At 43.7% G+C, this 26,402-nt stretch overlaps 1 protein-coding gene across 4 annotated transcripts in view; it reads right to left on the reverse strand.

Moving 5' to 3' along the window:
* LOC121554839 (bromodomain-containing protein 1) overlaps positions 1–26,035 on the reverse strand; it is a 38,817-nt gene extending 12,782 nt beyond the window's left edge. Inside the window, exons 1-8 of one of the 4 annotated variants that reach the window (XM_041868524.2) lie at positions 25,680–26,033; positions 22,181–22,755; positions 20,100–20,923; positions 18,398–18,563; positions 17,959–18,090; positions 16,101–16,229; positions 15,075–15,387; positions 14,483–14,785 (exon numbers count right to left, since the gene is read on the reverse strand). In XM_041868524.2, coding sequence (XP_041724458.2) covers positions 14,483–14,785; positions 15,075–15,387; positions 16,101–16,229; positions 17,959–18,090; positions 18,398–18,563; positions 20,100–20,923; positions 22,181–22,738 — 2,425 coding nt within the window. In that variant the 5' untranslated portion in view covers positions 22,739–22,755; positions 25,680–26,033. Of the gene's footprint in view, positions 1–14,482; positions 14,786–15,074; positions 15,388–16,100; positions 16,230–17,958; positions 18,091–18,397; positions 18,564–20,099; positions 20,924–22,180; positions 22,756–25,679 lie in introns of all 4 variants that reach the window. The other 3 variants (XM_041868523.2, XM_041868525.2, XM_041868526.2) reach the window with 3 other exon arrangements.
* Positions 26,036–26,402: the final 367 nt, after the last annotated feature.

A 26,402-nucleotide genomic window follows, 5' to 3' on the forward strand; every position in this document is an offset into this window, starting at 1 on the left:
AGTTCATACTTTTTTTAATTTATTTTTTCATACTGGTCCCCTGTGGGAAACGAACCCAAAACCCTGGCATTGCAAACGCGATGCTCTACCAACTGAGCTACACGGGACACTTATCATATCATGTGACCTAGCATTAACACCAGACTATGTGGTAGCAGGTTAGCATGGCTAAGCACACTATATGGTATGATGGCGTGACTTACTTGGGGTTAGAGGTTACAGTTAAATCCTGATCTAGCTTGAGTTTAAATCTAGTTTCCACCAATAAAACAAAGGACTGAGAAGCACATGACAGCCTGACACCAGGTCACTGGGGATATCTGAGTGCTTGGCCAAAGTCAGGTCCTCCCTCTCCCGTCCTGACGCTGAAACCCTCATAAATACATACATTAAATCTCCTCCAGTGTTGACTACTGCAACTCAACTACTCTCCGGCATCAACGCAAGCTCCTTCCATAAACTCCAAATGGTTCAAAACACAGCACGACTTCTCACCCACACTAAGCCCTGGCAGCACATCACCCATGTCCTCCATGAACTCCACTGGCTCCCTGTCTCCCAACAAATGAATTACAAGACCCTTCTTCTGACCTACAAAGCCCTTCACCACTCAGCCCCCTCTTACCTCTCAGACCTTCTTCTCCCCTACCAAACCACACGCGCAATCCGTTACACCACAGCAGGCCACCTTGCCATCCCAGGTGAAAACTCCAGAGCTTCAGCGACAAAGCCTGCTCCAGGGTTGCTCCTAGGCTCTGGAACTCCCTCCAGCCATCCGTGACTGAGTCCATCACCATCTCTCAGTCCCTGCTAAAGCCCCACCTCTTTGACAGGGCCTACCCCTCTCCTTTATGGCAAATATTTCTATAATAAACCATTATGTCGAAGTAAACTTGGAGTCACGCGATGATATACTTTATTTTCCTTTTTTTCCATCGCAACTTTTTTCCCTTATTCAACTTTTTCACTCCGGACGCTTTATCTGGACATGGTTCGTCAACATCTTCAACAGCCGAAGCTAAGTAGTAACATTAACATGATGTCTTCTAATTGCAGTCGCTGTACTCATAATATACAGGAGAACGATCGCCTTACGGCGAGAATAGCTGTGCTACAAGCCCAGCTTCAGACGCAATCGTTAGGCAAGGGTAATTTCAGTGTAGGAAAGGAAGAAACAGCGTCTGTGCCACCAGTAAGTACAGACAGTAACGTTAGTATAAATCCCCCCGCACAGTCCCCGCAGCCGGACAACTTTCTCATGGCTTCTGGAGGGAAATACTGTTGGAATGCTCAACCGGTGTCGCTCATTCAGCCGACAGAAACCTTCAACCGGTTTTCCCCATTATGTAGCGAGTCGGAGTCTGAGTCTGAGTCTTCTCTTGTCTCTACTCCTCCCGTTACGGGGTCTGAGACGCCGAAGGCTCCCACCATTAGCTCTGACAAATTGAAAACCCTAGTCATTGGCGACTCCATTACCCGCAGTATTAGACTTAAAACGAATCACCCAGCGATCATACACTGTTTACCAGGGGGCAGGGCTACCGACGTTAAGGCTAATCTAAAGATGGTGCTGGCTAAAGCTAAAACTGGCGAGTGTAGAGAGTATAGAGATATTGTTATCCACGTCGGCACCAACGATGTTAGGATGAAACAGTCAGAGGTCACCAAGTGCAACATAGCTTCAGCTTGTAAATCAGCTAGAAAGATGTGTCGGCATCGAGTAATTGTCTCTGGCCCCCTCCCAGTTAGGGGAAGTGACGAGCTCTACAGCAGAGTCTCAGCACTCAATCGCTGGTTGAAAACTGTTTTCTGCCCCTCCCAAAAGATAACATTTGTGGATAATTGGCCCTCTTTCTGGGACTCACCCACAAACAGGACCAAGCCTGACCTGCTGAGGAGTGACGGACTCCATCCTAGCTGGAGGGGTGCTCTCCTCTTATCTACCAACATAGATAGGGCTCTAACTCCTCTAGCCCCACAGTGAAATAGGGTGCAGGCCAGGCAGCAGGCTGTTAGCCAACCTGCCAGCTTAGTGGAGTCTGCCAATAGCATAGTCAGTGTAGTCAGCTCAGCCATACCCATTGAGACTGTGTCTGTGCCTCGACCTAGGTTGGGCAAAACTAAACATGGCGGTGTTCACCCTAGCAATCTTATTAGGATAAAGACCTCCTCCATTCCTGCCATTATTGAAAGAGATCGTGATACCTCACATCTCAAAATAGGGTTACTTAATGTTAGATCCCTCACTTCAAAGGCAGTCATAGTCAATGAACTAATCACTGATCATAATCTTGATGTGATTGGCCTGACTGAAACATGGCTTAAGCCTGATGAATTTGCTGTGTTAAATGAGGCCTCACCTCCTGGTTACACTAGTGACCATATTCCCCGTGCATCCCGCAAAGGCGGAGGTGTTGCTAACATTTACGATAGCAAATTTCAATTTACAAAAAAAAAAAATGGCGTTTTCATCTTTTGAGCTTCTAGTCATGAAATCTATGCAGCCTACTCAATCACTTTTTATAGCTACTGTTTACAGGCCTCCTGGGCCATATACAGCGTTCCTCTCTGAGTTTCCTGAATTCCTATCAGACCTTGTAGTCATAGCAGATCATATTCTAATTTTTGGTGATTTTAATATTCACATGGAGAAGTCCACAGACCCACTCCAAAAGTCTTTCGGAGCCATCATCGACTCAGTGGGTTTTGTCCAACATGTCTCTGGACCTACTCACTGCCACAGTCATACTCTGGACCTAGTTTTGTCCCATGGAATAAATGTTGTAGATCTTAATGTTTTTCCACAAAATCCTGGACTATCGGACCACCATTTTATTACGTTTGCAATCGCAACAAATAATCTGCTCAGACCCCAACCAAGGAGCATCAAAAGTCGTGCTATAAATTCTCAGACAACACAAAAATTCCTTGATGCCCTTCCAGACTCCTTCTGCCTACCCAAGGACGTCAGAGGACAAAAATCAGTTAACCACTTAACTGAGGAACTCAATTTAACCTTGCGCAATACCCTAGATGCAGTTGCACCCCTAAAAACGAAAAACATTTGTCATAAGAAACTAGCTCCCTGGTATACAGAAAATACCCGAGCTTTGAAGCAAGCTTCCAGGAAATTGGAACGGAAATGGCGCCACACCAAACTGGAAGTCTTCCGACTAGCTTGGAAAGACAGTACCGTGCAGTACCGAAGAGCCCTCACTGCTGCTCGATCATCCTACTTTTCCAACTTAATCGAGGAAAATAAGAATAATCCAAAATTTCTTTTTGATACTGTTGCAAAGCTAACTAAAAGCAGCATTCCCCAAGAGAGGATGGCTTTCACTTCAGCAGTAATAAATTCATGAACTTCTTTGAGGAAAAGATCATGACCATTAGAAAGCAAATTACGGACTCCTCTTTGAATCTGCGTATTCCTCCAGGGCTTAGCTGTCCTGGATCTGCACAGACTCTGCGAGGGCCTGGGATCGGGAGAGACACTTAAGTGTTTTAGTACTATATCTCTTGACACAATGATGAAAATAATCATGGCCTCTAAACCTTCAAGCTGCATACTGGATCCTATTCCTACTAAACTGCTGAAGGAGCTGCTTCCTGTGCTTGGCCCTCCTATGTTGAACATAATAAACAGCTCTCTATCCACCGGATGTGTACCAAACTCACTAAAAGTGGCAGTGATAAAGCCTCTCTTGAAAAAGCCAAACCTTGACCCGGAAAATATAAAAAACTATCGGCCTATATCGAATCTTCCATTCCTCTCAAAAATTTTAGAAAAAGCTGTTGCGCAGCAACTCACTGCCTTTCTGAAGACAAACAATGTGTACGAAATGCTTCAGTCTGGTTTTAGACCCCATCATAGCACTGAGACTGCACTTGTGAAGGTGGTAAATGACCTTTTAATGGCGTCAGACCGAGGCTCTGCATCTGTCCTCGTGCTACTAGACCTTAGTGCTGCCTTTGACACCATCGATCACCACATTCTTTTGGAGAGACTGGAAACCCAAATTGGTCTACACGGACAAGTTCTGGCCTGGTTTAGATCTTACCTGTCGGAAAGATATCAGTTTGTCTCTGTGAATGGTCTGTCCTCCGACAAATCAACTGTACATTTCGGTGTTCCTCAAGGTTCCGTTTTAGGACCACTATTGTTTTCACTATATATTTTACCTCTTGGGGATGTTATTCGAAAACATAATGTTAACTTTCACTGCTATGCGGATGACACACAGCTGTACATTTCAATGAAACATGGTGAAGCCCCAAAATTGCCCTCGCTAGAAGCCTGTGTTTCAGACATAAGGAAGTGGATGGCTGAAAACTTTTTACTTTTAAACTCGGACAAAACAGAGATGCTTGTTCTAGGTCCCAAGAAACAAAGATATCTTCTGTTAAATCTGACAATTCATCTTGATGGTTGTAAAGTCGTCTCAAATAAAACTGTGAAGGACCTCGGCGTTACTCTTGACCCTGATCTCTCTTTTGACGAACATATCAAGACTGTTTCAAGGACAGCTTTTTTCCATCTACGTAACATTGCAAAAATCAGAAATTTTCTGTCCAAAAATGATGCAGAAAAATTTATCCATGCATTTGTTACTTCTAGGTTAGACTACTGCAATGCTCTATTTTCCGGCTACCCGGATAAAGCACTAAATAAACTTCAGTTAGTGCTAAATACGGCTGCTAGAATCCTGACTAGAACCAAGAAATTTGATCATATTACTCCAGTGCTAGCTTCCCTACACTGGCTTCCTGTTAAGGCAAGGGCTGATTTCAAGGTTTTACTGTTAACCTATAAAGCGTTACATGGGCTTGCTCCTACCTATCTTTCCGAGTTGGTCCTGCCGTACATACCAATACGTACGCTACGGTCACAAGACGCAGGCCTCCTAATTGTCCCTAGAATTTCTAAGCAAACAGCGGGAGGCAGGGCTTTCTCCTATAGATCTCCATTTTTATGGAACAGTCTGCCTACCCATGTGAGAGACGCAGACTCGGTCTCAACCTTTAAGTCTTTACTGAAGACTTATCTCTTCAGTAGGTCATATGATTGAGTGTAGTCTGGCCCAGGAGTGTGAAGGTGAACGGAAAGGCTCTGGAGCAACGAACAGCCCTTGCTGTCTCTGCCGGGCCGGTTCCCCTCTCCACTGGGGTTCTCTGCCTCTAACCCTGTTGCAGGGGCTGAGTCACTGGCTTGCTGGTGCTCTTTCATGCCGTCCCTGGGAGGGGTGCGTCACTTGAGTGGGTTGAGTTACTGACGTGATCTTCCTGTCTGGGTTGGCGCCCCCCTTGGTTTGTGCTGTGGTGGAGACCTCTGTGGGCTATACTCGGCCTTGTCTCAGGATTGTAAGTTGGTGGTTGAGGATATCCCTCTAGTGGTGCGGGGGCTGTGCTTTGGCAGAGTGGGTGGGGTTATATCCTTCCTGTTTGGCCCTGTCCGGGGTTTCTTCGGATGGGGCCACAGTGTCTCCGGACCGCTCCTGTCTCAGCCTCCAGTATTTATGCTGCAGTAGTTTATGTGTCGGGGGGCTGGGGTTAGTTGGTTATACCTGGAGTACTTCTCCTGTCTTATCCAGTGTCCTGTGTGAATTTAAGTATGCTCTCTCTAATTCTCTCGTTCTCTCTTTCTCTCTGAGAACCTGAGCCCTAGGACCATACGTCAGGACTACCGGGCATGATGACACCTTGCTGTCCCCAGTCCGCCTGGCCTTGCTGCTATTCCAGTTTCAACTGTTCTGCCTGCGGTTACGAAACCCCTACCTGTCCCAGACCTGCTGTTTTCAACTCTTAATGATCGGCTATGAAAAGCCAACTGAGAGACCTGAGCACCTAGGACCATACGTCGGGACTACCGGCCGTGGTGACTCCTTGCTGTCCCCAGTCCGCCTGGCCTTGCTGCTATTCCAGTTTCAACTGTTCTGCCTGCGGTTATGGAACCCCTACCTGTCCCAGACCTGCTGTTTTCAACTCTTAATGATCGGCTATGAAAAGCCAACTGAGATTTATTCCTGATTATTATTTGACCATGCTTGTCACTTATGAACATTTTTGAACATCTTGGCATGGTTCTGTTATAATCTTCACCCGGCACAGCCAGAAGAGGACTGGCCACCCCTCATAGCCTGGTTCCTCTCTAGGTTTCTTCCTAGGTTTTCGCCTTTCTAGGGAGTTTTTCCTAGCCACCGTGCTTCTACACCTGCATTACTAGCTGTTTGGGGTTTTAGGCTGGGTTTCTGTACAGCACTTCGAGATATTAGCTGATGTAAGAAGGGCTATATAAAATAAAATTGATTGATTGATTGATATGCTACGTTGTCCTACCACTACGATGTGGAAAAGCATAGGCAGATGCTGGATGCTGATGAGCTTGATGCAAATTTCCAACAAATATTGAGGGTTTTATTTGAATGCTGGTGACATGATGATCGATGTTTGGCTACCAATTATCAAATAAAAATGATATTGCTCTTATCCATAGCTCATTATATAACCTAACCTGTACACTATCAGTGAACTGTTGTTTAGAGAGCATGCACCAAAACCATCAGTCGATTTTAAAATGCGATAGAAACACATTGAACTTTCGATTTCTATTCGGTACATGAAAAGTGCCTGTTATGTGCACTACATCAGCACACACATTTATTTCCCCCCACAACAAGTCAGTTTGATGGAAACACACTGGTGGAAAATTTGAATATTTTCTTTCTGCAGATTTTTGAATATTCGCATTGAAAATCTGTCACAAATTGGATGGAAACCTAGCTACTGTCTGACTTGGTCATGCTGAAGAGAGAGCCACCCTGCCGGAAGCCATAGATATCACTACAGAGGCTCCAAGTAATCCAGAGCAGTGCTGCCAGGGTCCTGACCAGGACCAAGAAGTCAGACCAAATCACCCCGATTCTGGCCCAACTCCACTGGCTGCCGGTTAACTACAGGATCAACTTCAAAATCGTCATGCTTGTATTTAAAGCCTTGAATGGATTGAGTCCCACCTACATCAACGACCTCATCTCCATCAGCAAGCCACCTCGGACTCTCCGCTCAAGCCACTCCCTACAACTTAAAAGTCCCCAAGAAACGTCTCCGAACTATGGGGGACCGAGCCTTCTGCTCCCTTGCCTCTATGGAATGCTCTCCCTGACTGATAGATTAATTTGTATTTTAAGAATAATGACTAAAGGATTTCACCCCAAATACAGTATAAATGTGTGAACGGTGTTAGAGTTATAATGTAGTGTCAACCCACTAACAGAGGGGGAGGAGTTAGAAACTGCTGAGAAAGCATTCCAGGGTGAAGGGGACTGAGGAGCTGTTTAAAGGTGGGCGGAGCAAAGTGCCTTTGTGTGTCAGGGGGTATAAAGGCTGTGTATGAATTTTTTGGCGCCAGAGCTCTCCATGATTAAAAATACAGATCATTCTTGCTAGTTGTGGACCTTGAATCATTTATGATTAAAACCAGAGCCTTACAACCCCTGGTAATGATTCAAGCTTAGGTTGAATTAGAGATAGAAATTCTCATGACAAGTGGTCCTTCGAGCGGAGCTCAAAATACGTCTTTGTCGTTCTAAGGACACCGAAACCGTGCACGGGCGGATGATAGCATCCGTATAGAATAGACCTGGCCTTCGACGTTAAGGTTATAAACAGGCCGGTGATGAATCTTATGAACGATAAAGACGTTAACGAGATCTGAAAAGCATTTAAATCCCAACTGCTGCAAGGAGAAGGTCAGTAATTTTTATTCATGGATTTAGGTGAGATTATTTGAACTTGTATGAGAATAATAATTATTGTGAAGGGCAGAGAATAGTTACGAAAATCTCATAAGAGAATTATAAAGGAAGGAAGGGGGGTCCGAAATTGACCCTAGGTGAATAGCTATTACCAAAATAAACTAGTTAATATTGAGATTGTACGAGATACAGTCTTTACAATATAAACAGGAAGGGGGATAATTATCGTCGTGTGAGATAGATACATTAAACAAGTCGAGAGTCATAAACAGCTGGGGATTTGCTCTAACTCTGTCTATTTCATAAAACTGGAGCAGTTACGACCTCTAGGTTACGGATAGTGTTAGCAAAAAATCGTATAAGGTTGTATAAATGTGAGACCTAATGATCCATCGAAATACGTCATAATTGTTTCAAGGAAGGGACTAAAATAAGTCGCGTGAGAAAAAAATTGTTGTCCCATCCGTTTAAAACTGGGGTCTTAAAAAACTCTGGGTTACGGATTGAATAATTTAAATGGTTGATTACAAAAGCAGATCATAACATTTTTCAAAAGTCCCACTATTAATAAGTCCCAAAGGAAATAATTATTGATTGAATTATTACTAAAGGGGGGGGGATTTCTTATTTTGCTACCATGGGGAATAAATATTCTAAAGAGGTCCGAGAATTAACGGGGGATGAAAGATATATGTTAGGGAGGGATCGAAGAAATATGTTTTATGGATCCATTTGGGAGAAGAGGTATGGATTTATTGGGCATCTCGATGTGGAGAAGTTAGAGGTTATGATTAGGCAGATGCATGTAAACTGTGGAACGGATTTTAAGAAACAGCGAGGGGAGGGGCTAGAGACAGCGAGAGTATGGCTTTTGGAAGCTCGAAGAAGAGAGGAAGGACAGAAAATAAAAAAAATAGTTATGCAGAGAGAAAATGAAGTAAAAATTGAGGTTTCAGTGCCTCCCCCAGAGCAGAGGGCAGAAAGGTTATATCCAGTTTTAGTAGAGCAGGCTTGGAAAGAAAGCCCAGATGATAACGTTGTCATGTGTAGGAGAAAATTAGGACTGGTGCCTGCCCCTCCCCCACCATATGACGGCCAAGCCGGAATGTTGAAAGATGGGAAGGCTAATAAAGGTAAGAAAGAGCGGGAAGTTTTACAGAAAGAACTTACAGGAGCAATTAGGGTTGGGTGCCTTGCTCAAGGGCACATCGATAGGCAGGCTAAGAGAAGAACTGGATAGAGAGAAAGAGTTGAAAAAAGCTACAGAATTTAAAAACAGAGAGTTGAAGAGATTAGAGAGCTGTAATAAATTAGGGAGGCAGAATAGGGGAGGAGATAAGAGGAAGTGCTTTAACTGTAACAAAGAGGGACATTTGGCCAGGGAGTGTAAGGCCCCGTGTAAATACTGTAACAGAACAGGTCATAACCATCGCGACTGCAGGGATAAAGGAAAGGGCAGTGTATTTTTTGGTTCCACAGATAAAATGTTTGAAGAAATGATTTGTGTCGATTAAGAATTGGCTGAAAACACCACGAAGCGATTATTTGAGAGGTACCTATACATTTCTAACGATATATACGTATGAACTTTCTCACCCAAACGTAGACGTACGTCATGGGTGAGAAAGTAGAGAATATTTACATTTACAGTCATTTGGCGGACGCTCTGGTCCAGAGCGACTTATGGGAGCGATTGGGGTTGAGTGCCTTGCTCAGGGGCACATCGACAGATTTTTCGCCTGGTCGGCTTGGGGATTGGAACCGGCGACCTCTCGGTTACTGGCGTGGCGCTCTTAGTCACTAAGCTGCCTGCCGCCCCATATGAGTTTAAGGTTGTGCCGTTGTTTGATCATGTGATAAGGTTTAATGGGTAATCGGACCATAACTAATGTGGTTATAGAAGTAATGTATAAATAGTAGAGAGCAAATAGAGGGTTCCATTGAACTATTATGTTTTGTTGGGCATTTCAATGGCATGAGGTGAAATCTGTGTGTATGAGTGAATTCAACGGCTGGTATGGGTGGTAACCGGATACTACTGAGTATTTGGTTAGGTGTGTTGCTGAATGAGGTGAGAGCTAGTGCGGTTTTCAATTGGTGACGTCACTTGCTCTATGAACTGGAAGTAGTTGCTTTAAGAGAATCGCAGATTGTGTGGAGTGACTGGCAATGTATGTGGAGGGTCCCTGGTTCGAACCCAGGTAGGGACAGTGGGTAAAGCTTTCGCATTGGGGCTATGGACCTAGATTACTACGTGGATTGAGAAATGTGAGAAGTTGAATTAGATAGACTTTTCTAGAATACTTCTAAAGCTATGTAAATATGTTACAGGCCCCCGCGCCTCCCCCGTTGTGTAGGAAGGAGAAGGGGGGGAAGTAGGGGTGAGAGACAGTACATAGTTTAAATGATAGGAATATAATTAAATGTATGCTTATCAACGATAGCAAGTATTTGTTTTAATAATTAGGGCCTAATCAGAGAGAACAGTTAAAGAAATTGAATAGCGAACTGAAATGGCGATATAGCTGTGAAAATTATTTAAGTTGAGGACAAAGGAAAATAATTTATGATTCTAGTTCCCGGGTAAAAGGGTTGTACTTGCTTGACTAGATCGAGCAGAAGTTTTAATAGTTGAATGAAAAGCATTTCTTTGACGAAGTCTAATGGTTATTACTTTATTGTATAGGTTGGGTAACACCAGTGGTGTATGAAAATAATTGGTGAATTCTAAAACGATAATTGGGTTTCGTTACGTGAACAATTGTCACGGTTTCGGCCGAGGCGGCTCCTCCTCCTTGTTCGGGCAGGTTTCGCCGGTCGTCGTCTCCGGAGTTCTAGCTGCCACCGCTCTATGTTTCTTGTTTGTTTGGTTTTGTCTGTTAGTCACACCTGTTTTGTGTTATGTCTCATTTAGCACCCTATTTAGTTTCCTTGTTGTTAGTTTAGTGTTGTGTGTAATTGTTCGTGTCATGTTTGCGCTACCCGTGTCGGTACGCTATTTTCATAGCTTCCTCCTTGTGTGTTAGGAGAGTATTACGCACCTGTGTGTGCGCTCGCTATTACGCCTGTGTATAATAGCGCTCGCTATTACGCCTGTATTTGAAACTAAATTAATGCAATGAGCTGCAGTAATCAGAGGAAGGCACAATGTAATGCGAAACAGCTATTGCCTAGTTCATTGATTTAGTAATAAGATCAGGAAGATAGTAGTAATAGGAAGCTGGATAGGATAATTTAAGATAGGGACTAGCTGTCCAGAAATAGATGAAGAATGATGAGCTTTTTGGGAATGATAGACTGCCGTAAAGCTTGGGTACTCCTTATGTACTGCATACTGGTAAATTAAGTGATCTTATCTATGGGAAGGCAATGGCAGCCCATGGTAAAATCATTTGGAACTCTGAGGAGGAAGAACAATTTATGAAGAGGAAAAAGTTGCTCACTTCCTAAACAGTCTTAGCTTTTCCTACATATAACAGGGATTTTACCCAAATGGTAGAGAGTAAAGAGGGATATATGACATTGGTCGTGATTTAAAGATGGTGATAAGGGAGTTTTTTTGGTGGGCTATTAGATATAACTGGGTTAATCACGAACATAGAGTTTTTATTCTTTGTTGCTAGGCAGAAGACTTAGGTGACCTAGGGTCGAAGTGCTTGCTCTTCCTTCAATCCATGGCTGTCTTTTGTCTCCCTTCAAACATTGTGAAGGGAGCGGCACCAGGGTTGAGCAGAGTTCAGGCTAATACCGGTCTCTCCTTTGCTATCTTCTTGATTGATTACAGCATGAAGGGGGGTTTGTGTTAGGTTTTAAATATTTAAGTATGGACCTGTCATGTCCAACCATCAGTCTTCAGGTCAAGCCCGGGAGAGCCGGGGTAGAAAAGAGTTTGAACTAAACATGAGTGTTTTTACAAGATAAGAGATTGATTGATTGGATTACTATTGATTCTGAACTGGATGAAAGTCGAATTTAGCCACCATAAAATACAAAGGAAGTGGGAGGAGCAATAAAGAAGCAAGGGACAGTCTCAAAAATAAATAAGGGATGGCAATTGGATGATAAATTACCAATATTACCTAAGTGATTGTTTAGGTAGGTGGTAATATTGACACATGAGCAGAACTGTGTGTCAAGAGGGGGGAAGAGGCTAATGGTAGGATTAAATAATATACGAAGGAGAGGACAAAATACTTTTTTAAAAATTTTTTAGATACAGTCTAGAAAGAGAATACTGATGTGAGCGGTATGTCAGAGGTTTTGTGCCCCACAGGTGAACTAAAGGAGAAGGTGTCCCACTCTATCTAACCAGGTGACTGGTGAGCATCCAGTCCCTAAAGAAGAAAGACTGGAAGCAGGCCTGTTGGGAAGGGCCCTATCAGGTGATATTGGTCACTGCCTTTGCCATTAGAATAGCAAAAAGAGCAACCTGGGTCCACGTTACCCACTGCAAAAAGGTAAGAACACATACAAGCACCACTGAACACACGCAGAGTTAGAGAGAAGAACTGGACCAATAGGGTCTGGGGAATCACCTCTGTTAATGAAGATCTCCTACCCCGACCTATCATCACTGTAGTGTGTTCTCAGGGTGTGAGTATGGGGTGATACCAAGCAGAAAGACTGAGGACAGGAGAGGGTTGGCGGTTTTTGGGAATAGGGGTAACTTGAGCTGCATCATAGTCTCGGCAATGGTCTTGATATGTCAAGATCCACCACCAATTACGCTATGCCCTTACCATTGTTAAGAAGTAAAAGAGAAGAGAAGTGACCCGACATCCTGACCGTCAAGGACGAGTGGCCTACAAAATGGGAGTCAGAGAAGGGCAGACTGTCGGATTCAGAATAAGGGTTAGAGACGTAGCAACGTGGGATTATAGAATCCCATTGTATTTATGTTCAGCTCCCTCTGCGGATTGTTCCTGGGCTCAGATGTTTAGACATACTGGGGGATGGAGATATGAGACAGGGGGGGGCTGGACGTCCCGATGGAGGATAAGAAGGTATAACGACATCCCCACGGAGATGGTAGTAACAATAGTAAAGGTCACTAAAGAGGACATGAAAAGAACTTACTGGGCTTGCACGGACAAATACAGACGCAATACCTGTCTACGATTACATTTGGTGGAGTCGAAAGAGATGGAGGGCCCAGGTCCTGTCATTAATCCATTAATAGCGATTGACCGAGTAAATCAGTCAAAGGATGACGGAGTCAATTCAACTAACCCGTCCACGATAAAATATTTTCTCCTCCAAGAATGGAACCAAGGGGAAGTAGAGGGAGTCCCGGATGAAAATCTCTGGTTAAAGTGGATGAAGTACACTGGTAGGGCCTTGGGGAGACCAATTATTATGCATGCTCCATTGGGCGACCGACAATGTTGACCGCCCCAGTGCCAAAGGAAATGTTTACCTGTGTATTAGACCTGACTAGAGATGCAGTAAAGGGGATCTCCGAGTAATTATCCGCCATCCCACTCATGACTTAGTAAAAGAGGTTGGCTCTAGATCAGGCAGAAAGGGCCAATGTCTATAGAATGATAAGCCATTGTTGCACATTTATCCCTAACAACACCACACTGGATGGGACAGTCACCCGAGCTCTTGCAGAATTAACTGCACTAAGTGAAGAACGAACTGAGAACTCAGAAGTTAGTACATCGTGGATAGGGTGGTTTGATGAAATGTTTGGTAAATGGAAAACCATAGCAGCCACCATCTTAGGGGCAGTCAGTGTTTGTATGGGTATTCTTGTATTATGTGGTTGTTGTCTTGTTCCCTGTGTCCGAGGATTGGTGAGTAAGGCGTTGGTGAAATGCAGTATCTCAACAATGATGAGAGATGGACCGACTCCGGACTCTGACCAGGGGAATGTGAAAAACGATCCTCCAGGCTTGGAGGATGACGAGGATTTTGACCCTGAAAGACCGCCATTGGATGAAATGTTTATTAGTTCTGACGTAATCTCTGAGATTAATCATGCTTGTAAAATACATTTATCCTGAATGTGAAAACATTTAGTCAAAGGGGTGGATTGATAGATTAATTTGTATTTTAAGAATAATGACTAAAGGATTTCACCCCAAATACAGTATAAATGTGTGAACGGTGTTAGAGTTATAATGTAGGGTCAACCCACTAACAGAGGGGGAGGAGTTAGAAACTGCTGAGAAAGCATTCCAGGGTGAAGGGGACTGAGGAGCTGTTTAAAGGTGGGCGGAGCAAAGTGCCTTTGTGTGTCAGGGGGTATAAAGGCTGTTTATGTATTTTTTGGCGCCAGAGCTCTCCATGATTAAAAATACAGATCATTCTTGCTGGTTGTGGACCTTGAATCATTTATGATTAAAACCAGAGCCTTACAACCCCTGGTAATGATTCAAGCTTAGGTTGAATTAGAGATAGAAATTCTCATGATACTGACCCACTTCTACAGACTTTCTTTTTAACAGTCCTAGTGCCAATCTAAAATGTATTTAGCACCTAGCCCACTATTGCTATTTTACCTGCCTTGATTCTAAATATATGTTGTACATTTTTATTGTATATAATCTAATTTTTTTTCCTCCATAGAGCTTTGATATAACTACGTAATGAAAAGCGCTATACAAATTAAATGTATTATTATTATTATTATTATTATTATTATTATTATTATTATTATAATAATAATAATAATAATATTGGGTTCTCCAATGCAGATAAAGTAACAACTTGAAAAAACCTACCCTCGTTATCAGGGCTCTGTCCATCGGTCTTCACCCCCTCTGCCTCCCCAACTTTACTCCTTTCTGGATGGGAGGACCAGTGGGAGGAAGAGGAGTGAGAATGGGAGTGGTGGGAGGCCCTCCTCAGGCTCAGGCTCATCTCGCAGCGGACGTCGTTGATGCTCTTCTTGAGCAGTTTGAGGCGTTTGGAACGTGACGGGCTGGACTTCATGGAGAACGTCAGGTCCAGTTTCTCCAGCAGCTCTTTCAGCTGCTCCTCCAGAGGCATGTGTTGCCGGTTGGATGGGACCAATACCCGGTCCACTGGGAAAGGACAACAAGATAACACTGTCATTGGGAGACATTTGCTTGATGTTAACTAAACAATAAGTAGCCTAGGTAAGTATAATTATATTGAGGATCCAGATTAAGCAAACTCCTAGACAAAAATGCTCAAAGGAGCGAGTCAATTGAAAGTGCTTCTTAGACCAGGAATATGTTTTATTAATTTGGATCTGTGCAAACACTGCTGTCCGTTCCAGTATTCTATATTGACTCATTTATCCATTATATTTCTACAAACACTTCTACGGCCCTCTCCGTCTCTCTTTACCATCCTCCCAGGAAAACGGCGGAGGTGCTTCAATCTTGGGCGGTTCGGGCAGGTGCATCCCGCTGTCCTTCTCGAAGCCAATTCGCTCCACATCCCTCCGCGTCTTCCTGATCAAAGCCCCACCCTGGTCTCGGAGACGGGCGGCCGCCCGGTGGAAGAAGGTATCCTTACTGTTGTACTTCATACAGTTGAAGATGATGAGGTTGAAGTCGGACTCAAAGTCGTCCAGGTTGCTGTAGGCCTGGTCGTCAATGCGTTTCCTCATAGTGGAGAAGTCCATGGGGTTCTTGATGTGGTCAAGGTAGTCAGGCACCTACAGGTTTAATGATAGACAGAGATAAAAACATCTGATAGTCGGCGCCTACAGGGCATTGAGATGTAGATGTAAAATCCCCAGTCTGATATTTCTGGAAATTAATTTTGAAGATTTTAAAATCAGCCCAAATGAGATAGGCCAGATGCTATGCTAGGAGGAGAATGAAGAATTTAGATATAAATCTAGTATAGAAAACAAAATTAAATCATGAAAGTTAAAAAAAGAATAACGTGAAAGGGTATAAGCAGCATCTCAACTCTAGTCTTGCTGACACTAGACTTCTGACTTCAGAGTCTGGAGAGGCTGTTTGATGTTCAGGTTAATGAAGTTGATAATGAAGGCGACTGTGCTTTTTACTGCTTGGTTCACCTCTGTCTTTCTTCCTCAAACACCCACATGTACTGCCACACACAGCCCCCCCCGAGCGCCGCCCTCTTCCATTGTAACTGTTGGATTTTTAAATTCAAAACAACAAGAGGTTTAAACTCTCCAGGGAGGAAATAAACATGAGAACCAATAAAAGCTTGATCCATTTCTGGCCGAATATTACATTTTCAAACGGACTCTTGTCCAGACCAGCGCCTCTCCCTCGCTGTGCACCACACAAGTCACGTCAGCAAGGATATATCAACTCTCCATCATCTCAGGCCGTATGTACATGTTATTGTTAGAGCTGCTCTCCTAGCCATGGTAAGGTAAGTAAGCCTTACCTCTTTGATGTCGACAGGCTGGGCAAAGATCTTTGCCTGGTCTCTCTCCTGTAGCTGTTCCAGCACAGACCTGAGCAGGATACTAAAGGGAGTCAACTGGACCTCCAACAGGCTCTGCTGCAGCTTCATCTGAGGACACACAGGGGACCATTAGCATCATCATGTACTGTATATGGCTGCTGAACCATGGAGGGAGAGAGACAGAGACAGAGAGGGGGGGGCTGCAGCTCCAATTTATACTATGCTACTAATTGTCTTATAGTTGGCTTGTGAGCTACAGTACCAGTCAAAAGTTTGGACAGTCCTACTCATTTAAGGGTTTTTCTTTATTTTTACTATTTTCTATATTGTAGGATAATAGTGAAGACATCGGAACTATGAAATAACACATATGGAATCATGTAGTAACCAAACAAATTTTATATTTGAGATTCTTCAAAGTAGCCACCCTTTGCCTTGATGACAGCTTTGCACACTCTTGGCATTCTCTCCACCAGCTTCATGAGGTAGTCACCTGTAATGCATTTCAATTAACAGGTGTGCCTTCTTAAAAGTTAATTTGTGGAATTTCTTTGAGCCAGTCAGTTGTGACAAGGTAGGGGTGGTGTACAGAAGATTGCCCTATTTGGTAAAATACCAAGTCCATATTATGGCAAGAACAGCTCAAATAAGCAAAGAGAAACGACAGTCCATCATTACTTTAAGACATGAAGGTCAGTCAATACGGAACATTTCAAGAACTTTTAAAGTTTCTTCAAGTGCAGTCGCAAAAACCATCAATCGCTATGATGAAACTGGCTCTCATGAGGACCGCCACAGGAAAGGAAGACCCAGAGTTATCTCTGCTGCAGAGGATATGTTCATTAGAGTTAACTGCACCTCAGATTGCAGCCCAAATAAATGCTTCACAGAGTTCAAGTAACAGACACATCTCAACATCAACTGTTCAGAGGAGACTGCGTGAATCTGGCCTTCATGGTCGAATTTCTGCAAAGAAACCACTACCAAAGGACACCAATAAGAAGAAGAGACTTGCTTGGGCCAAGAAACACGAGCAATGGACATTAGATTGGTGGAAATCTCCTTTGGTCCAATGAGCCACATTTTTGATTTTTGGTTCCAACCGCCGTGTCTTTGTGAGACGCAGAGTAGGTGAACGGATGATCTCCGCATGTGTGGTTCCCACCATGAAGCATGGAGGAGGAGGTGTGATGGTGTGGGCGTGCTTTGCTGGTGACACTGTCAGTGATTTATTTAGAATTCAAGGCACACTTAACCAGCATGGCTACCACAGCATTCTGCAGCGATACGCCATCCCATCTGGTTTGCGCATAGTGGGCCTATAATTTGTTTTTCAACAGGACAATGACCCAAAACACTCCTCTAGGCTGTGTAAGGGCTATTTGACGAAGGAGAGTGATGCAGTAGATGACCTGGCCTCCACATTCACCCGACCTCAACCCAATTGAGATGGTTTGGGATGAGTTGGACCGCAGAGTGAAGGAAAAGCAGCCACAAGTGCTCAGCATATGTGGGAACTCCTTCAAGACTGTTGGAAAAGCATTCCTCATGAAGCTGGTTGAGAGAATTCCAAGAGTGTGCAAAGTTGTCATCAAGGCAAAGGGTGGCTACTTTGAAGAATCTAAAATATATTTTGATTGGTTTAACACTGTTTTGGTTACTACATGATTCCATATGTGTTATTTCATAGTTTTGATGTCTTCACTATTATTCTACAATGTAGAAAATAGTACAAATAAAGACAAACCCTTGAATGAGTAGGTGTCCAAACTTTTGACTGGTACTGTATATGAATGTATTGTTGGCTTACAGGGACAGCTACAGTTATCTAACCTACCTCTTCTCTCTTGAGTTTCTCCCTCTTGCGTATGAGCTCCAGCAATAGCCTGGCTCTCTCCAGGTCATGTCTTAGACGATGCCACTCCTTGAGCTGCTCCTTCAGAGCCCGGCTCTCCTCCTCACTCTCCTTCTGTGGTGGGAATAACACACATCAGGATTTAGAAAACGTCGCAGACATGTACAGTTAAAAAACAATATCACCAACATTAGGGTTAGAAAACAATGGAATTGTAATCCAACAAGGAGAGCAGTGGAGCTCTCATTTATACAAACAATGGCATGCCTCTGGGCAGTTTTGGCCTGTTGACATTGCTACGGTAATAAGGAGAGTGGTATGTTATAATGATAGGAGTGTGAGAGAGAATGGAGTGTACAAGCCAGGGGTCGAGAATTGTGTCAGAAACAGGGGGACAAGAGTGCATGACCGTCTGACTGACCGACTGTGCTGCATGGGTCTTCTGGTGGGACTGTTGGCTGGACTGTAGTCGTCTGATGAGGGGTAGTCCGTTCCTCGCCTGTCTCTTTAGAGTCCAGTAGTTTAGAGCCAGCTCCACAAACGCTTTCTTCTTCTGCATAGACACCCGGTTGAGGATGGTGTTTAACCTGGGAACAGATGGAGAAGATAGTAACGATTTTTAAATGTTGCTTATTGAAGTAAGGAAAATGTCCATGTCAAATTGAATAACACATGTTTTTTCACTTTAAGTCCTGACCTTCTCTTTTTCTATACAGTGCCGTGAACAGGGCCTGAAACAAATTTTTTGGTCCACCAGCCACTCAAGGGTTTTTCTTACCAGATTTATTTTGCATAATTACACCAAAAGACGGATGAGCATGCTTTGTAATGTTTCTAAAACAATAAATGTATTACTAGTAAGAAGTGATGTGGTATATTGCTCAATGTTATTTCATTATTTGTGACCGGAGACTTTTAACCAAAATATCACAGATGAGAATGTTCAGCTGTCCCTTTAAGGGTGGGAGGTTACCATGGCAATGAGGACACCGCTTGAGTCCAGTGTGCCTGTGAGATAGAGAATCTGACTAGTAGCCAATGTGTCTTCGCTAGCAGTTCTTTGTGTGATTAGCTACCAGCTATGAAACAACAACAGAAACACTTTTAAAACAGCTACTGCAGCATTTATTTTTCTATAAATGTGTTCATACTTTACTTCTAACTCTATTTTTATTCACGAATACGAGTGAAATGCTTACCATTTGTGGAGCCCTTACCATTTTTTTTTTTTTTTTTTTTTTGGGGGATTATATAAGATACTGTTTGAAGAGGTAGGGTTTCAGATGTTTTCAGAAGATGGGCACGGACTCTGCTGTCCTAGCTTCAGGGGGAAGCTGGTTCCACCATTGGGGTGCCAGGACAGAGAAGAGCTTGGACTGGGCTGAGCGGGAGCTGCCCTCCCATTGGGGGGGGAGGGCCAAGAGACCTGAGTTGGCAGGACAGAGTGCTCGGGTTAGGGTCTAGGGTTGGAGCATAGCCTGAAGGTAGGGAGGGGCAGTTCCTCTTGCTGTTCCGTAGGTAAGCACCAATGTCTTGCAGTGAGCTTCAACTAGAAGCCAGTGGAGTGTGCGGAGGAGCGGGGTGACATGAGAGAACTTAGGAAGGTTGAAAACCAGGCGGGCTGCTGCGTTCTGGATAAATTGCAGGGGTTTGATGGTACAAGCGGGGAGCCCTGCCAATAGCGAGTTTGCCCCCCTTTCTGATTCTCTGTTTTTGCATATTTTTTACACTGAATTTTATCAGATCTTCAACCAAAATCTAATATTAATATCAACAGCTACAGGAAGTGTTTGATTGCAGTCATTGCAGCTAAAGGTGGCACAAACAGTTATTGAGTGTAAGAGGGCAATTATTTTTTCACACAGGGCCATTGGGTGTTGCATAATTTTGTTATTTAAATCAATTTAATAATTATCAACATTTTGTGTTATTTGTTAAATATAATATTAGGTTTTGGTTGAAAATCTAATAGCATTCAGTGTCCATAATATGAAAATAGAGAAAATCAGAAAGGGGGCTAATATTTTTCACAGCACTGTATGGTGTATTGTACATTTACTGATACGTCTGGTCATCTGCAAATTATGAAAATTATGCTTAGATGAATAGGTGAGTGAATCTACCTTTGGGGAGGAAAGCTAGGCACAGACACGGGTGAGAATTCTTCCTCTGGCTCCACCTTCTTGCTCTTCCTCTTCCTCCCTTTCGCAAGTGCATTGGCGCCCCTCGTGTTCTCCCCTTTCAGAGGGGAACACAATCCATTTTGGGGTTTGGCGTCCTCGTAGATGGTGAGGGGTCTCTTGACCGAGCTGTTGGGGGTGTGAGCCCCGCAGTAAGCAGTCTTCTTCACTGAAAACGTTGGTTCGCCCGTCTCTGTTACCTCCTTGATGGGTTCCATCTTCATAAAGAGTCCGGCTTTCTGAGCACAGCTGACGTGGAAGGCGGTGTAGCAGTTAGCCTTGTGACACTGGATACAGGCCCCCACCCCCTTCTCCTTACAGAGGTAGCAGGTGAGCTTCCAGCGGGCGGACGGAATGTTGCTGACTCCGTCGATGGGCTCGATGAAGACCGTGTTGGAAAACCCTACCTCCGGCACCCACAGAGCGCACACCACATGACCCCAGCGGTCATCGTCAGTCTTTTTCACTGCTCCGCCTTTGTTAGGACACAGTATGCAGCCTGCGGGCTGGGTGGGTGACTGGAGGCAGTGCCGGCACAGCCACTGTCCCTCTGGGATGTAAGGGACACCGTAACACTCTTGGTGCACGGCCAGGTTGCACATGTCACAGAAGAGGATGACGTTGCTGTCCTGGCCGTCTCCATCCATGCAAATGCAGCAGACAGCGTCCTCGTCTATGGTGAGCTTGTCCTGGCCCTGGCTCTCCTTCTCCATCTGGGTCTCCTTCTCAAAGCGGTCCACCAGGAACTCAAACACGTTGTGGGACACCTGGTGGAGGGAGGGAGAACAGTAAACATTTGCACATTTATTGTAGTATTATACATTGTTGACCATTGTTGTGTTGTATTGTTTTCTTAACCTGTGATCCCCATTTGTTTGTTTCTTTGGGGGAGGGGGGAGCTAGCCTGAGTGTCAGTCTGTTTCTGCTCTCTTGTCTAGTTGGCAAAAGAGTCGAAACAGACTGAAATCAAATCCATGTTTATTAGTCGCGTACACAGTTTATCAGATGTTATAGCGGGTGCAGCAAAAAGCTTATGTAACTAGCTTCTAACAATGCAGTATAATGTAAAAGTTCACAAATAATCAAAAATGTATAAATAAATAAAATAAAAAACAAGAAATCAAGAAATGCCAGAATTAATCCAATTAACAACCCAAATACCACTGTAACAGTAATCCAAATGCACTCTATGCGTATATACACCAGATGAAATTTACACAAGATATCATTCTTAGTAAATGTATACTTAGCAGTAGCTATACGCTGTTTGTACAAAACATTAGGAACCCCTTTCTAATATTGAGTTGCACCCCCTTTTGCCCTCAGAACAGCCTCAATTCGTTGGGGCATGGACTCTACAAGGTGTCGAAAGCGTTCCACAGGGATGTTTCCCACAGTTGTGTCAAATTGGCTGGATGTCCTTTCGATGGTGGACCATTCTTGATACACACGGGAAACTGTTGATCGTGAAAAACCCAGCAGCATTGCAGTTCTTGTCACACTCAAACCGGTGCGCCTGGCACCTACTTCAATACCCTGTTCAAAGGCACTTAAATCTTTTGTCTTGCCCATTCACCCTCTGAATGGCACACATACACAACCCATGTCTCAATTGTCTCAAGGCTTAAAAATCCTTCTTTAACCTGTCTCCTCCCCTTCATCTGCACTGATTTGAAGTGGAATTAACAGGAGACATCAATTAGGGATCATAGCTTTCACCTGGATTCACATGGTCAGTCATGGAAAGAACAGGTGTTCCTAATGTTTTGTACACGGAGTGTATCAGAGCGAGCTATGTCAAGAATCCAGTTTATAAATAAATATGTGGCGTATAAAGAGTGTAACTAAAATGCAATGCACAGTAGTAGAAATATTAGAATAAGCCGTCGAGAATACAGTATTTAAATACACAGTACAAAACCCCATGTCAAAAAGAATTGACTGGCACCCAGGCTACGGGGGAGCAGCCTCACCATGAAGTTTTGTAATTCTGAAAAGGCGTAATTTATAAAGAAACGGCCTACCTGACTGACACCTTCACTTCTCCTCTTATCGTTAACTACTTCCAGCCAAGCGTAGTCCTCCTCATCCATATCATACTCCACTTCCTCATCCAGCTCCTCCGACGTCTTCTCCACATACTTAAAATACACTGGGGGCCTCCCGGGGACAGCTGGAAGGTTATACTCCACAGTCCGGATCTTGGCCTCTGGAAGTGTCTGTGCTGGTGCTGCCTGTGCTGCTGTAGATCCATGTGTTGTGTGGTTCTGTGCGACCGCAGCTGCACTCCTCTTCTCCTGGCTGTTTTTTAACCGGACGGAGCGCATCAGCGTCTGCTGAGGCTTCTCCATGTTCTCCTTATTGCTGGTGCACTCCATAATCTCCTGGGCCGTAGGGTCATCATCCGAGATCACATCCAGCTTGTCGTAGATGCTGATCCGGTGCACCCGGCCGTCAATCTCCATGTCCACCATGCGCTGGGCCTGGGCGTAGGTCAGAGTCTGTTTGTTGGGGGACGGCCGGATGGGGGAGGGCGGCCGCTGGGGCACGGGGACCCTGTGGTGCCGAGTCTTCTTCCTCATCCTCGACACCTGAACAGCTGCAAGGAGAAGAGAAGCAGGTACATAGATGAGTCTATATCACAACACGATAAAGTAAACAAGCATGGGGAAGACAACAGAAGCAGACAGATTACCAACACAACACAATGTCATTAAGTAAAAAAAATTGTGTAAACAAATAGTTTCTTTTTGACTGGTTTTACCTCCTAAGAGTGTGGTAGCGGAGACAAACACCAGGACAATGTAAACAAGCATCAACTGGTTTAGGTATTTGAATAGATAGCTGGAAGTTGGCCTATCTGTTGATCGACAATGTGTGATATCAGTTTGAGGATTTACATTTCAATAGCATTGTTGAATTTTAATTTGTTTACATTTGGAACTATAATGTATAATCATGAGTGGAAATGTGGACTGGGAGAGTGGTGCATCTGCTAAGACATATGAATATAAAAGTGTGTCACTAAAAAGCATGAGGGACAAGGGGATATTAGAGGGAAAAGGCATGGCTTGTGTTCAAAAGAAATTCAGGTTTCCCATGACAGCAAAAGTATGAGATAACTGCTAACGTTATCACCACCGCTGCAGTGCAGGCAGCTGCTGACAAGATAAGAGTTGAATTAAAAGTGTGAACAAGAAACATCTCTGCATGGGTATGTATGGAGAATGTGTTCCGCTTTAGAGTGGTTGGTTGGATGGATACATATATACACACATATACACTACCAGTCCAAAGTTTGTACACACCTACTCATTCAAGGGTTTTTCTTTATTTTTACTATTTTTTTTACATTGTTGAATAATAGTGAAGACATCAAAACTATGAAAAAACACATATGGAATCATGTAGTAACCAAAAAAGTGTTAAACAAATCAGAACATATTTTACATTTGAGATTCTTCAAAATAGCCACCATATGCCTTGATGACAGCTTTGCACACTCTTGGCATTCTCTCAACAAGCTTCATGAGGTAGTCACCTGGAATCCATTTCAATTAACAGGTGTGCCTTCTTAAAAGTTAATTTGTGGATTATCTTTCCTTCTTAATGCGTTTGAGCCAATCAGTTGTGTTGTGACAAGGTGTGTGTGTGTGTGTGTGTGTGGGGGGGGGGGGGTATACAGAAGATAGCCCTATTTGGTAAAAGACCAAGTCCATATTATGGCAAGAACAGCTCAAATAAGCAAAGAGAAACAAAGGTCGATCATTACTTTAAGACGTGAAGGTCAGTCGATACAGAACATTAAGAAATTTGAACGTTTCTTCAAGTGCAGTCGCAAAAACCCTCAAGCGCTATGATGAAACCGGCTCTCATGAGGACCGCCACAGGAATGGAAGACCCAGACTTACCTCTGCTGCAGAGGATAAGTTCATTAGAGTTACCAGCCTCAAAAATTGCTTCACAGAGTTCAAGTAAGAGACACATCTCAACATCAACTGTTCAGAGGAGACTGCGTGAATCAGGCCTTCATGGTCGAATTGCTGCAAAGAAACCACTACTAAAGGACACCAATAAGAAGAAGAGACTTGCTTGGGCCAAGAAACACGAGCAACGGACATTAAACCGGTGGAAATCTGTCCTTATGTCTAATGAGTCCAAATTTGAGATTTTTGGTTCCAACCGCTGTGTCTTTGTGAGACGCAGAGTAGGTGAACGGATGATCTCTGTATGTGTGGTTCCCACCGTGAAGCATGGAGGAGGAGGTATGATGGTGAGGGGCTGCTTTGCTGGTGACACTGTCAGTGATGTATTTAGAATTCAAGGCACACTTAACCAGCATGGCTACCACAGCATTCTGCAGCAATACGCCATCCCATCTGGTTTGTGCTTAGTGGGACTATAATTTGTTTTTCAACAGGACAATGACCCAACACACACTGTGTAAGGGATATTTGACCAAGAAGGAGAGTGATGGAGTGCTGCATCAGATGACCTGGCCTCCACAATCACCCGACCTCAACCCAATTGAAATGGTTTGGGATGAGTTGGACCACAGAGTGAAGGAAAAGCAGCCATCAAGTGCTCAGCATATGTGGGAACTCTTTCTAGACTGTTGGAAAAGCATTCCAGGTGAACCTGGTTGAGAGAATGCCAAGAGTGTGCAAAGCTGTCAAAGGCAAAGGGTGGCTACTTTGAAGAATCTCAAATAAAACATATTTTTTTGGTTACTACATGATTCCATATGTGCTATTTCATAGTTTTGATGTATTCACTATTATTCTACTATGTAGAAAATAGTAAAACTCAAGAAAAACCCTTGAATGAGTAGGTGTCCAAACTTTTGACTGGTACTGTGTGTGTGTAATATATATATATATATATCTGTCTGGTTATTCATATGGATCATTCAATATGAGACTGCAAGATCCCTCAGTAAATAACACAGGACCTAAACATTACAACACAGGAAATGTTTTGGGTTGCTAGAGACAATCTAAATGTCTAATCAATAACGTTTGCTATGCCAGAGGACAAATTGTTCACACACAGTCTGCGTAAAGCAAGGGAAGGGTTTAATTTAGCCTTTTAAAATGGTGTTAACTTTGTAGCGCCTAGGAGTGGCAGCCAACTGAGCCCCCCACCCACCAAACTATAAACTGCACCATGATAAATCGCACCATTTCATTTACCATTTGGTCCGTTCGGGGATGTCATGGTTGCTTCTAGCAAACTAGCAGCTGGCTGAAGAAAGAGAACAGCTATACCAACGAATAGCGCAAACAGAGGAAGCCAGTGTGGGCTAGTAGCTAACAATACATTACTGTAGCTACTAATGCTAGTTACAGTTAGCTAACAACCTAACGTTAGCAAATGGCGTCAAACTAAATCAGGCAACGGAGCCCTTTAAACATGTATTGTGCTCCTTACAAGACACGCAGAATTAACCAGTTACTGACCGACTATGCTCTTCATAATCCATGATATAATGCATCGGGGAAAATAAACAAAAAAAGCACATACCTCAGAACTAGAAACAGCTTTGCTGGTTGTAGATAGAAGCTCGTCAACAGCCTTTGAAAGCAATGGCGATGTGGCCTGCTCAATGGCTGTAATTCCGTATACAATGTTCTCATCCAACGGGAGATGTTTAGGCTTTTTCAGTAATAAAGGAGAAGAATGCAGTTGGAAGCCCTCTGCGTCTTGGTAAATACTAGATTGGGTTCTATCATGCGCATAAAAGTATTTGCTCATGGACCTGAATTGGCTTCCTCCCTATTGCCTGGAACCGTTCCGAAACCGCAAGCTCGAGCTCTTCCCCCCACAACAATGCAGTGCACGAGCGTTGTCCCACCCGCTACGCACAACGGAACTACCAACGCTGTAGGTCATGTTGTAGCGTGGGTACAGAGATTATACACAGAAATAGAACAATGAGCCAGATATTTCACCAGATGTTTAAATGTGACGCATCCGGTTGACATTCTGCAAATTTGCTCATCGATGAAACATTTGATCTCCATACAGTTTTCTGTTTCCAAGAATATGTAACAAAGAGAGTGGACTGCGTTTTGTAAACTTTAGCCTTTGCCAAAGTTTTTAAAAATTGCGTTGTTTAGGAGTGCAAGGGTGAATTGAGTTATTGCACACGCGCACTTCACAGAGTCGGCGTTCCCTAACAGAAATATGCAAATAAATGCTAGAACGAGCCAATAGGATTTCACTAGCTCGTGCTTGGCTCTGCCC

Source organism: Coregonus clupeaformis, chromosome 40 (assembly GCF_020615455.1).
Source record: "Coregonus clupeaformis isolate EN_2021a chromosome 40, ASM2061545v1, whole genome shotgun sequence".
NCBI lineage: Eukaryota > Metazoa > Chordata > Actinopteri > Salmoniformes > Salmonidae > Coregonus > Coregonus clupeaformis.